This window comes from Lepisosteus oculatus, chromosome 4 (genome assembly GCF_040954835.1).
Source record: "Lepisosteus oculatus isolate fLepOcu1 chromosome 4, fLepOcu1.hap2, whole genome shotgun sequence".
Taxonomy (NCBI): domain Eukaryota; kingdom Metazoa; phylum Chordata; class Actinopteri; order Semionotiformes; family Lepisosteidae; genus Lepisosteus; species Lepisosteus oculatus.
In genome coordinates, this window is record NC_090699.1 from 23,690,235 (window position 1) to 23,703,205 (window position 12,971).

A 12,971-nucleotide genomic window follows, 5' to 3' on the forward strand; every position below is an offset into this window, starting at 1 on the left:
AAGCAATATTTTTTTTTAAATAACGTCCTTGTCCATCTCTGTTGGTAAATAAACCCTTTTTATGGGTTGGTTAAGAAGGAAAACGGCCGCAAGGGGTCAGTATGCACCATGTGATGTAGCATGAATAGGCGGCACGTTCATTACCTGGTGTAACACGCCTCCTAGTGGTCAATTGACACGTCATCTTAACCAAAACAGATAACCGCTTGGATATGACATTGTTGACCACTTTTTAAACGAAATAGGTTTATCTGTTAAAAAAAAAACAGGTTTGAACTTCAGACTGATGTTGGTCCTAACCTTCTGGCTTTTTTCCCTTACACCTTCCTTGTTCTTTGGTTTACGTTACTTCTTATCTAAGCACCGTCCCGTCTAAACCCCCAGCTCTCTTTATTTCACTAGCACGGAGCTGCGGAACGTACCTGGCAAGCTAGGCAGACAGCTTTTTTAAACGTCCCAGACATTACAGTATGTGACAGAGGCAGTAACTATTTTTATAGAATGTCTACAATGATTAACATGACAAATGACTAGCAATTTCCTGTCTATTTTACAATGGTGGGTGTGTTTTGGGAAATAAAAACATTCATTACAGCCAGAATTCCACAAAGTACTCCTGGTGCTTAACGAAGTCTGTATACTGCTTTCAATTGAGATAAAAGAACAGACGTGTCATGATGCAAGCTGAGTCTTCCAACATCCTTCCCCTATCTGTGCTGGTACAGACCCAAACAATAGGTTTTAACTATTATTATTGTGGCAATTCACTTTAACTAGCCCTTGCCACCACAGATAGGAACATGTCTGTAACCACTGAGTTTATCTCACGATAAAAAATATATCCATAATCATACTATCTGCAAATACAAATCACACAACTGCTGTTCTGTACTAAGTGTTCTTAGCATAATTAACCTAGGTATAACTTTTCACAGTTTCAAATCAAGGAATATGCAATTAATAATAATGTTATAATGTTGCTTTATTAGCCCTATACAATTTCTGGCATTAGGAATTCGTCTTTTCGCATACCCCAGCTTGCTCTCCATGAGACACAGACACACAGACAGGGAGAGAAGCTTGGGGTCAGAGCGCAGGGTCAGCCATTGTACAGTGTCCCTGGAGCAGTTGGGGTTTAGGGCCTTGCTCAGGGGCCCAGCGGAGTAGGATTCCTCTGCCGGCTGCTGGATTTGAACCAGCAACCTTCCAGTCACAGGCACAGATCCTTAGCCACAGAGCCTAAATACAACAATACATGCCTTGAGATATAATTAGTAAGAGGCTCAATGTAAGATGTAGACCTCAATGACATTATAAATATTATAAAATTATATTGTATCGTAAAAAGAGCCAAGCTCTCGGCTTAACACAACTTTCAGGTCCTCTTGGCCACACTGAATCAAGGGGACAAGGAGCACAAAGCTAAGCTGCTAAGCTGACATTTCCATTTCTTCTAGACATTATACTTGCTGATTTTTAAGGGTCAAGATAATAACCATCAGGGACCAATGCCTACCACATGGGTTTCCAGCAAAATGTCACTGTAACATTTGTGAAAAACATATTTTAAACGGTTTATGTAAAATGTGGACATGAAATCTCAGTCCCTAATTACATTTATTTAAACATTGCAGGTTTGGGTATATTGTACGTGTGGAAATTCAAAAAAAATCCCTGAATGTTTTGGCAAAAACATAAAAGCAGTAATTTAATAAAGGCAAAAAAAAAAGCTTAATGCACTATACACTATATAGCACAAAGCAGACAGATTTTTACACTTTTTCCTAAAGTTTTCTAAGACAGGCCAGAATGGCACCAAGATAAGCACAAGGATATGAGTTAAAACCTAAAACTTTCAACCCTTAAGCAGTGCTGAGAGGCCACAACATGAGCTTTTCTCTACTTTCGCCATCTGTTTCTTTAGAACTATTTTAATGCTAGTCTTGAAACACAAATTCAGGTTTCATTGTATTCCTAAATCAGGATTACCCGACCAAAGCAGAAACCCAGCACCAACCCATGTTAACGAGAGCACTGGACATTGAGGCCTCATCTTTATCTGCTCAGAAGATGCTGGATCTAAAGTCCAACAGCTATAGCCTTGTACTAGCTGAACCTCTACAGAAATGGTGAGGGCAATAAAGACTCCTTCAAAACATACATCACCATTAAATACACACAGTAAAATGAAGAGAAGAAGGTGGTTTCTAAGCTCTTACAAAACAAGTTCACAAAGCTACTGTTGATACCATTCTCCTGATAAAACTTTGAGTAAGCCAATTTAAGTCAGAAGATTAGATAGGTAAACAGATCTAAAAGCAATTAACATTTAAACCACCATACAACTTCAGTTAGCTATAGAGATTGCTGCTTGGTTCCTACAAAAGACACATAAAATGATGTAAGACATGTAAATTGGCTTTAAATTATTAACCTTCGACACCAAAAAAGGGATAATGCTTTAATTGTGCGCTGATCTCCTGCAAAGCTTTATTTCCATTTAGCTTTCAACAAGCTGGAGGTCTATTGCCTCATATATCACTTTTGTATATTACACAGATTATCAGAATTGATAAAGCACACAATAACCCAACTGTGACAAGGAACAGCTATTTAGTTTACTGCACAAGTACAGACTACAGCCCAATACTTCTGCAGTGCAATAAAAAAATAATCAAAGCTGTAATAAAATGTTTGGTCTGAAGATGAGTTACTGAGTGACTTCATGGCTGAGACACTGTTTTTTTTTCTGGGGCAGGGTGGATTTTACTAAAAGAATGGCAATACTTAACCACCATGATGACTAATTCTTTGTGTTTAATTTCAGGGAGCACAGTGCCTTACAGTATTCTAGTGAAATGCGTTGCCATGGTGATCACTTGCACCAAATGCTGAACTAACACTGTCATTTGCCTTACAAATTCACACCTCTCAAAACTGCATCACTTATACTACACATCTGCTCCCTTTCCACTCAGCTCACAGTGCAACACACTGACAACCAGTGATTCTGCATTATCTTCGTCACCATCAATATTTTACATGCTGTATACTACTGTGCTAACCTAATTGAGGGTGACGAGGCATTGAGAAAAATTAGATTAAATATTACGCAGCCTTTGTTAGAAATTAACATTTTGGTAAATGTACAGGGTGGATCCAAGTCCCAGATGAGATATTACTAGTGTGCCCAGATTGTTACAGGAAACCCAGCTACATAAACTTGTACCAAATATTTTATATATATATATAAACAGGTATTTCTAACATATACAAATCACTTAGGATAAAAGTATTTGGCAAATAAACCACTTTTTAAATTAATAAATTGTGAAAGGGCTATACATTTTTTTTAAATGTTTCAAATTAAAAATACAACAAAACGTTTCTGTCTTTTGAACAATGTTTACTCTATATGAATAAGAAATATTTCCTCACAGTAAATATCTAAAAAGGAACAATGCAGTACAGTGGGAACTGACATCACTGTGTGAGCTGCGTAGGAACAAGTAGGGTTAATTCAAATGAGTACAACAGAACGTTTCGGCCTGGGAGCCTGTGAACGTGTGAATGTTACTGTGCAGTGCATTGTCAGGGTCCCTCCTATTGTGTCTATTTATTTTTTAATTCAAATACTTACACACCTGCAGCGTCTGGGGCCTGATCTGTACTTACGCAAACTCATTACTGTCTGAGCAGCTCTGATGCATCTAAATTCCTGGAGCACACTACATGCTGACATTTGATATTCAGCAATGTAGAATCGTAAATAATCGGGGTTATTGCACCATGATGAAAGGCAGACACAGTGTTACTGGCACATTGCAGAGAGAACCAGAAACCAGTGTGTTCACTGACTATGCCCTGGGTGAAAGGCATAAATACCCCACAGAGGTAGTGTAAGGTATTTAGAAATGGCATGATACAAACGTATCACTTCATCTGAACATATTTACAAAACTAAGAAAAATTGGTAGAAACAATGTCGAAGTCAGACAAAACTTACAGCTCAGAATCTCTAAATATACTGTTATTTTGAGCTTCAACAAAGAAATATGTTTTCAACAGTGCATCTTTTTCAACATGTTTTGGTTATATTCTAGAAATCTTAGTTTTAACTCAAACAAACTAGGGACAGTAAACAGACACAAGAGCTGATTAAAAGACCTGTCACTGGGTCATGCAGCAGGAGATATTTTCACACATACAGCACTGCTGCAGAGCTTCTCAAATACAGTAGAGTACACTGAACCCAGACTGGAAAAATGGTCAAGCTTTCAAACAGTTCAGCCTCACAGTGGCCAATGAAAGAAATCCTGCTGCAGGTGCTTCCTGTGAATGTGCTGTCTCACATGAGAAAGGCCCTGTATTGCTGCCCCAAGCAATTCCACTGCCACCCCGCTGCACCCTGGCCTGCCCCGGCCTCGGGCAAACACCACAACTGCACAGGACTCCTGCAGGCAAATGTGGTTCCCAACCGCTCTCCTGGTGGGCCGAAGTACTGCCAAATCTGCAGCACCTTACGAGCTGGAAAAAGCTGTACAACTGCTCCAATAAGTCCAAAATGCAGCTCAATTGGCTTGGCAACTGGTTTGCAAACCAGCAGACACAGTAAACCTCAAGCACTAGGTTCGGGCACCCACAATGTTGACACAATTTTTAAAGCACCTGTGAGTCAATACTCTTAGAGCACTCAAAATTGATGTTGCTCCTCAGGTCTAAGAGCAATATGATGAGCTTCAGGACAAATGAAACATCAGCTAAAAAGCACTATTTATCAAAACATGAACAAGAAAAGCATGTCGTTTTAAATCTAATCTCTGATCTAATTTCTCTTTTCTATACAGCTCCACTCCAAAAGGATCCTGCTGCTGCCAAACTGTATAACCTTAAAACTTTGTCTGCCGAAAAGCCAGAGAAGAGCCATTTTTAGGGCAACATAATCTTTAAGCTTGATTTCTTATTTTTTTATCTTCAAAAATAAATATGGCAAAAATACAATATTGCCTGCCATTATACCGAGGTCACCATGGAGTCCAGTTGTCAGCAATTTAAATAGTCTATTTTAAAATTCCATTCCTGCCTCCAAAAGAAAATCCTGCCTGACTGTAAGCCAAGAAGTCCTTAACAGAGACCTGCCTGCAGTCCATGGTTCAGCAGACTCACAGTACAGTATGATACCAAGTTCTCAAATGAGAAAAACAACAAGGAACAGAGGCTGCAGCTATGAAATGACTACAGGGGGAATTTTACAAATGTTGGAATCAATTAGTAAAAAAAACATGAAGCAAACAAACTAAACAATGTAATCAATGACTGCAGATATTTATCAGTAATGACTTTGCTCTGATTTCATAATACTGTCATCAAAAGGCTTTCAACTGGACCAATGCCCTACAGACTATGGAAATTAGTCAAATGTAATGAATACTCCCAAAAGACCAAAATAACATGAAGATTTAAAGTCTTTCTCTCACTCCCTGAACAATTGAGCAACTTCAAGTCAGGCAAGCCATCAGGATATGAGGCTTCATTTGCTTTGTAACTTTGGTCTTCCAAACCACATAATCTTCCCAGCAAAGCTCCACGTTAAGTTCTTTTAAGAAGCAAAGACAAAGCAGTGCTTTAAAAATGAAACTGACTCATTACACATATTTTTCTATTATTGCGTTATCTTATTCTTTATCCTCCAGAAAAATAGCACTTGCATTGTTTTCCTGCATGTGCAAATCCCCTAAATTGTTCTCACTAATAATATCCTGTTTCTATAAAGAGGAAAGGGCTGAGCGCAATTTTTCAGTTAACATTGCTTCCTATAGCCAGGGTCAATACACCCTTGTAATGACACTACCGTTATCATTGTGCATGAGGATAAGCGCTGTACATCGCAAACAGTGGTTAATGGACATCCTCTACACAGAAACACTAGCTGTTAATCAGCAGCCCCATATTTGCAATAAGTTTCCTCCTTCCTGTTTTTAGTTTGCAGACCAAAAGGATGTCTCTTCTTGCCAAGCCCTCGTTGCTGCAGAGTGAGATAAAACAGGGAACCACTACAGCAAGAGGTCTGAAACAATAACCACGTCTCTTCACTCAACCTGGGCAACTCAGGGTTAGTTTCAGTTAAAGCGATTCAGGGTCTGGGATACCAATGCAAAAGAAGGCGTAAATCAAGGGTGGCCAATGTGAGCTGCATGGCTATACCTGGAGAAAAGCAAGGCCACAGAGCTGGAGGAGCAGCAGCAAAGAAACCTACAAGAATTTGAGCCATCAGTGTTTCATAATCGCCAGACTACTGCTTTGCTATCCCTAAGGCCAGCCTGATGAAGCCCATGAAATAAAACACTCGAAAGTGTCAATATTAAAGTTATTAATTAATGCACTGCAAATGATGACTGTCAAGTCTTCAAACCAAGATCCAATAGATTCTGTATCATGACAAATTCAACAAATGTTTATATTCAGTTTAATCTTATAAAGGATCTATCTATTTATGTCAAGGAAAACAAAAATATTTGTAAGGCATTAGAGGAGAAAAAGGGCAAATAACAGCACTTAGTTAAGAGATCACACAGAAACCTGTTAACACAGAATTTGTAACTTCACAGGTACCTTAAGGTATGCCAAATGCATTTAAAATGTGATAAAAAATAGATCTTCAATTCCCTCAATAATGTTAAGAAACTGCATTGTGTCTGTTCGGCTAAACGGTATATGTTGATAAGGTTAAAGCTTCTATTATTCCAATTATTTTCTCATTCCTCAGGGACTTCGTTTCCAAGGAAATGCTTCACAATTTTGTCTACAGTGCTCAAGTCAGATCTCTGAAATGCACCATTATACTGTACATGTTTTTAATATTCTTCTCAGCTTTGAAAAACAAGTTAATTTATTGTGCATTTGAGGAATAGGAAAAAAACTTACCTGTGAAGCCAACTGAGTAATACAGAGTTCAGCTTTACATTCAGTAACTACAAGGTTATATACATTTGGGTAGTGGGGAGGAACAGTGCACAAGGCTTCAAATTTGTATTGGAAATAAAAGTATTTTTCAATGAAAATTTTCATTGAAAGTAAACCAGACAAACTAAACAGGTAAGAATTTCTTTAGCTTTTAAAGACTTTGCTTTTGTTGGCCAGTAAGCTGTGAGCCGATACAATGATAATGTAATACAGTTGGGTTTTGAAATCCAGAATATGCTCATCAGAACAGAAAAGAGCTTTCAATCTATTAAAAATACATCTAATATGCATGCCTGCAGAGGCTAATCTATTATAAAGATCACAGTTCCATTAAACCAGTCTACTTATAGACCATATTGTAAAAAAGATGGTGGAGAGCAGTTTGAAAGTCAGTGGCAACCAAGTTAAAGAGAGCTAAAGTCAGAATTCAGATATTACTGAAAAGGAATGACATAAAACTGCAACTACTGTAACAAGATTTACTTTTAAGAACTCTCCTTTGACCTTATCACCTGACTCAAATGTTCCTTTTTTCTTTTACAAATCATCTAGTGTTCTGTGTTTTCAGGGTTTATTTTAAAACAACTTGCTTCCCTTTAAAAGGTAATTAACTGCCACTGAGACTTCACTAGATTCCAATTCAGCAAAACTTACTCACCAGCCTCTGGGTATTGAATGGCGTTATCATTATTACCCATAATTATTGAAAACAATGTCTGTAGTGTACATAGTCACAACTATTTTCTCCACTGTGTTGAAAGGAACACTGCTGGAAAGTCCAGCTCCACATCAATTAAAAAAAGAGCAACAACATAAGCCTGTATCAGCTGAGAAAGTGCAGAACAGAAAGATCAACGAAACAGGCTCTGGGATTAGCGAGCAGGGTCACCTGTAAACTGTGCCTGAGGGACTCATGAGACTGCGCTGCATCCGAGATGATAAGAGGAAAGCAGCTTGTCTTGTTTCCTAATTAGCCAATTTTAGCACCTTTAACTATGGAAAGGAATCTATAAAGAATGTGTTTAAAGGCATATCAACCAACAATGTAACATGTATGATGTTAATATCAACTGGCAAATTTAAAATGTCAGTAATTTTAAAATGCCAGTAAAACCAGTCTTATAAAACACAGTATTTGCTATAAAGCTGCTGGTAAAATTCACTTATGCATGGTTGCTTTAAATTGACCCATTCTAATTCATAAATAAAAATGTATTTAAAACAGCAGTTACAAATAAATTCTCACAAAAATATTGTTAATACCAACAGTTATTTTTACTTACACTATAGCTGGACAGTTAATATTTTGGACAAGGATCGTAAATGTCATTTATGAATATTTTACAAGTGCAATGTATTAATAGCGTGACATCAATGAGATAAAAGCCAACCTTAACTGTAGATTAACTGCATATAAATAATCCTGACCATAATCTGACCCTCAACACTAACCCATATGTAATAATTGGTAGATTTATATATAAAATGTTAATAACATGTTAATAAATCCTTTATAGATAGAAATCTGATGTGACCATTGCATATTATAGTAAGATGGAGTGATTGATCAATCGAATAATTACAATTGCAATGACTGGGTAATTAATTGAGTCAAAGAAAATGCAAAAACTAAAACACTGAAAAAGCTTGCTAATACATTCTTGTGTATCCTGTTGGTGATACAGGATGTTTGTAGATAAAATGGCAGAATTATGTGCTATATCATTTGCCAGCAGCCATATCACCCTGCAACTTACAACTGGCAACCCACTGAAGCTAAGCAGGTGTGAGCCTGGTCAGTACCTGCATGGGAATCCCTCCTGGGAAAAAACGTTGGTTGCTGCTGGTGAGCCCCAGCTCACCCTTTGGTCCATGTGGGTCCTAATGCCCCAGTATAGTGATGGGGACACTATACTGTAAACAGGCACCGTCCTTCGGATGAGACGTAAAACCAAGGTCCTGACTCTCTGGTGTCATTAAAAATCCCAGGGCGTTTCTCGAAAAGAGTAGGGGTGTTACCCCGGCGTCGTGGCCAAATTTCCCATTGGCCCCTACCAATCATGGCCTCCTAATAATCCCCATCTATGAATTGGCTTCATCACTCTGCTCTCCTCCCCACTGATATCTGATGTGTGGTGAGCGTTTTGGCGCACTATGGCTGCCGTCGCATCATCCAGGTGGGGCTGCACATTGGTGGTGGTGGAGGGGAGTCCCCATTACCTGTAAAGCGCTTTGAGTGGAGTGTCCAGAAAAGCGCTATATAAGTGTAAGCAATTATTATTATTATTATTATTATTTTTCTCAGGTTCTTTTTATATCTCTGGGCCTTACTGTAAACCAGTTTTTTTAAACAATGCAATTACGATACATTTTAGTCCCCCAGTCCACAATGAAACCACAGCAGTTATGAACTGATGCAATCCTTGTGAGCAATGCTCTGTCCGGAACCTCCACTCCCAGTACAGCAGGTGCTCACCATGAGCATTTCTACACGGCAGTTATTCTCTGTGGATTAGCTAGTGTTACATATTTCCATGTCAAAAGGCCTGCCCTAGTCAATACGCAAAGCCAATTAGATTCCCACCTGTGATTTAAGCAACCTTTTAAGATTAAGGACTTTAAAAGGTGAATTTAACAGTGAGCTAAACAGTATCTGAAAGAGGAGTGATTAGCAAGTCTCACTTGGATGAACTGGGGTTAACACAATCTTAAATCTATTCGAATTGAATTTGCACATGAGTATTGGAAAATCTGGTTATGGCATGGAGGTGCAGTGATTAGCATTGCTGCTTAATTCCAGACCTAGGGTGCTATCTGATACACAAAACTGGTCGTGGTGTGTGTATCTGTGTTTGTGTCTATGTGTGCCCTTTGATGGATAGGCATCCCATCCAGGGTGTTTCCTGCCTCGTGCCTGTTGCTTGATGGGATAGGCTCCGGATACCCCGTGATCCTGAACTGGCTGGAGCAGTTAGAAATCAGATGGATGGTTATGTTGTAATGTACCACAGAACAACTGCATTTCAGCCAATGCACGAACGATGACACTAAGGTTTTCAGAGTCAAGCTGTTCAAACTAGCTTTTTGTTCTTCCATCCAATATACTTTCAATATGCTGTGAAAGCCATACTGAGGCTTGAAGCCACTCCAGTACAGTTCAGTGCACCTGAGAAAACCATCTCCTTCACTAGACCACTGAGTTAACTCATCTGAACAATCAGAAAGAACTGGCTGTGCCAATGTCAATGGCTAGACTGTAAAGCCTGATACATAGGTACGGTTATATCATTTTTACTGTGCATTTAAACACAATCTCGAAAATGCATAATACATTTGGAGCACTAAACTCCCATTACAGAATTTTTCCACAAAAAAGAAACTCCTACCAGTAAGGAAGAGAAACAGAAAAACTCCACAAAAATCTAACGCACCAACACTGAAAATCAGATCTACAGTGTGCTTAAGAGGAAACCCACAGAGCGCCTCCACAAATCAGGGCGATTCGGTAATTGTGACCTACTTCACAGATAAACGAATGGGAGAAACGATCCCTTCAGTGAGGGACACACAAAAATACATTTTCCGCCTTCAAATTGTAAAATGAACTAGTTGCTCGATGAGCATTTTCGTTAGCTACCAAAAGATGGTGTATCCGTTGTGCTTTTAAAGGTATGTGTATTTCATGAAATCAATAACTCTTGCAGCAGGTGACGCAAAACGTCTAATGCCAGTACTCTGAAGACTCACAGCAACTGTAAAAAAAAGCGTGCGTTTGAACTATTATAAGGTATGCCATACAATATATTATGCACTAAATAGGACAGGGAATCGGTACCATCCTTAATTCATCTTGCTTCGGCAGAGCTTTGACGTTATAAGGCACTACATGCCCATACATGCCAAAAGAGATTTTTTGAATTTCCTAAACACCCCCTTCCTTTCTTATGCATTTTAATTAGACGTAAATATTTCTTTGTTCTTCAGAAGACACGTTCAAAGGTATAATTAACCCTCCTGGAATTTAACATTTTTTAAATAAAAAAAATGTCTGCCGTCATTAGTTGACCCGTGGTTTGTTCTGCAATTGTTTCGAGCGAAGGTCTCAAGCAGGCTACAGTCAAGATTTCTTGGTTGAATGGATGTCCCACCTAGATTTTTTCTATATTTATTACGCCGTAGTTAATACTATCTGTGCTTTGCTTCAGAAACCGGCATTCAGAATCGCTTTTAATCAACATTCTCCAAACGCGAAATCACGCGCTAGCAACATCGTGCTGAACGGATACTGAGAAGGGGATCACAAGCAAGCGCTACCCCTTATCGAAACAGCATCAGTTTATTTTCTGTGTAGTGTAACAACCTTCAGATATCCCACCACACCCACTTATAATAACTGTTTCTGAGACCAAATTATTATAATCTCTACAGAATTTCTCAAGATAAATGTACACAGTCGTACTGAAGCTGTTCCCATCGTATATTTCAGACAATAACAAGCATACATAAATTCATATTGAACCGCTATATGCAGAAACAACGGTCCTATGGCCTATATGCATTTACTCCCTTTCATTTAAACACTACCTACTCTTGCAATTTGCAGTTTTGTAAATCCCTAACACTTATTTCTTAAAATAACTATCGGGTTATCGTTTTGTTGGCACTATTTAAGTATACAGACATAAATCGATAACATAGTATACAAATGTAACGAGACATTGTGCTGTTTAATTGCATTAGTATTTATTTCAAACTAGGAAGTAAGAAGCAGACGACTGCTTGTGCCGCAGTTCAGGAAGCTCAGCTGGTTAGCAGCAATAGCTAACAAAGGCCCGGCCGCTAAATTAATACACTTGCAAGGTCTTAGGTAGAAATTACAACTATGATTCAACGAAGGTGAGCACGGCAAAACGTTTCTCTCCCTACCGAAGCGTAGGGCCGACGCAGGCAGTGTCTGTGCTCTCGATTTCCTGCAGGATACGTTCATGCTCGGTGATACTCTCCAAGGTTGCAGTCTCCGCCATGTTTGTTGTGCTCTCGGTGACAAAGTGACACTGCGGGGAACGAGAGTGCTGCCTCTAGTCGGCGCTAGGGGGCGAGTCGGCGGTGAAGTTGGCAGCAGGTGTTCCAAAGGGGAAGAATTGATTTTGCTGGATTAAGCATGTTCAGAGTATGTAGCCTATGTGTTCTTACCTGCTTCAAACATAAAATCATGGACCGCCATACACATGGTGATTCACGTTTGCAGAAAATAAACATTCCCATTTAAACAAAGACTTATGCTTCGTTTGATTGGTTGTTGAATGTTTTCATTACAGGGCTACCTTACAGTATTTATTAATGTTTGTCTCATGTAAATTGGCATCATATTAAATGATCTTTTTTTCAGAGTGACGTGCACTCACACATATGCACCCTTTTTCTCTCAAATTGGAAATACTCTAACGTTTCATAAAATGTTATTTACTCAAGTAACAGCGCTCTGGAGAAAAAGAACATCCTGGGAACGTTAAAGAACAGAAATACATTCTGCGACGTAAAAGGAAAAGAAAACACAATGTGCTAGATGTTGAGTACTTCAGGTGTGTGAATATGGCATCACACACGAAACTTGTGGTTTTGTCGTCTTTCTTTTCACTTCACAGTGTGGAGTTATCCTCGCCTTGCTCCACTGCGGTGAAAATAATATGTAGCACAGAACAAAAAAATGGATCACAAGAGGATTCCTTATTTCTGTATTCAGTGTATAGTACGGTTAGATTAAATGATGCTATCTTAATGTTTAAAGTTCCATTCCAATCCCTTGGGAAGAAATACATTTACCTACTAAGAAAAGAGAAATAAACAGTACATTGTTCTTGTAAGAGTATGGTCTAGTCAGTTAGAAACAACAAAAATACTTGTCCCTTGGTATAATTAAACATGATAGGGAAAATAGTGGCGAAATAGATCTCCTTAGACACATTTCAATGAAGCGTGTTTAACCCGAATCGAGTACAACAGTCTAC

General features: G+C 38.7%; 1 protein-coding gene across 2 annotated transcripts in view; it reads right to left on the reverse strand.

The window, feature by feature from the left end:
* exoc6 (exocyst complex component 6) overlaps window positions 1-12,022 on the reverse strand; it is a 64,669-nt gene extending 52,647 nt beyond the window's left edge. For both annotated transcript variants that reach the window (XM_006630384.3, XM_015346959.2), the window contains exon 1: window positions 11,890-12,022. In XM_006630384.3, the coding sequence (XP_006630447.1) occupies window positions 11,890-11,987 (98 nt within the window). In that variant the 5' untranslated portion in view covers window positions 11,988-12,022. The remainder of the gene's footprint in view (window positions 1-11,889) is intronic.
* Window positions 12,023-12,971: the final 949 nt, after the last annotated feature.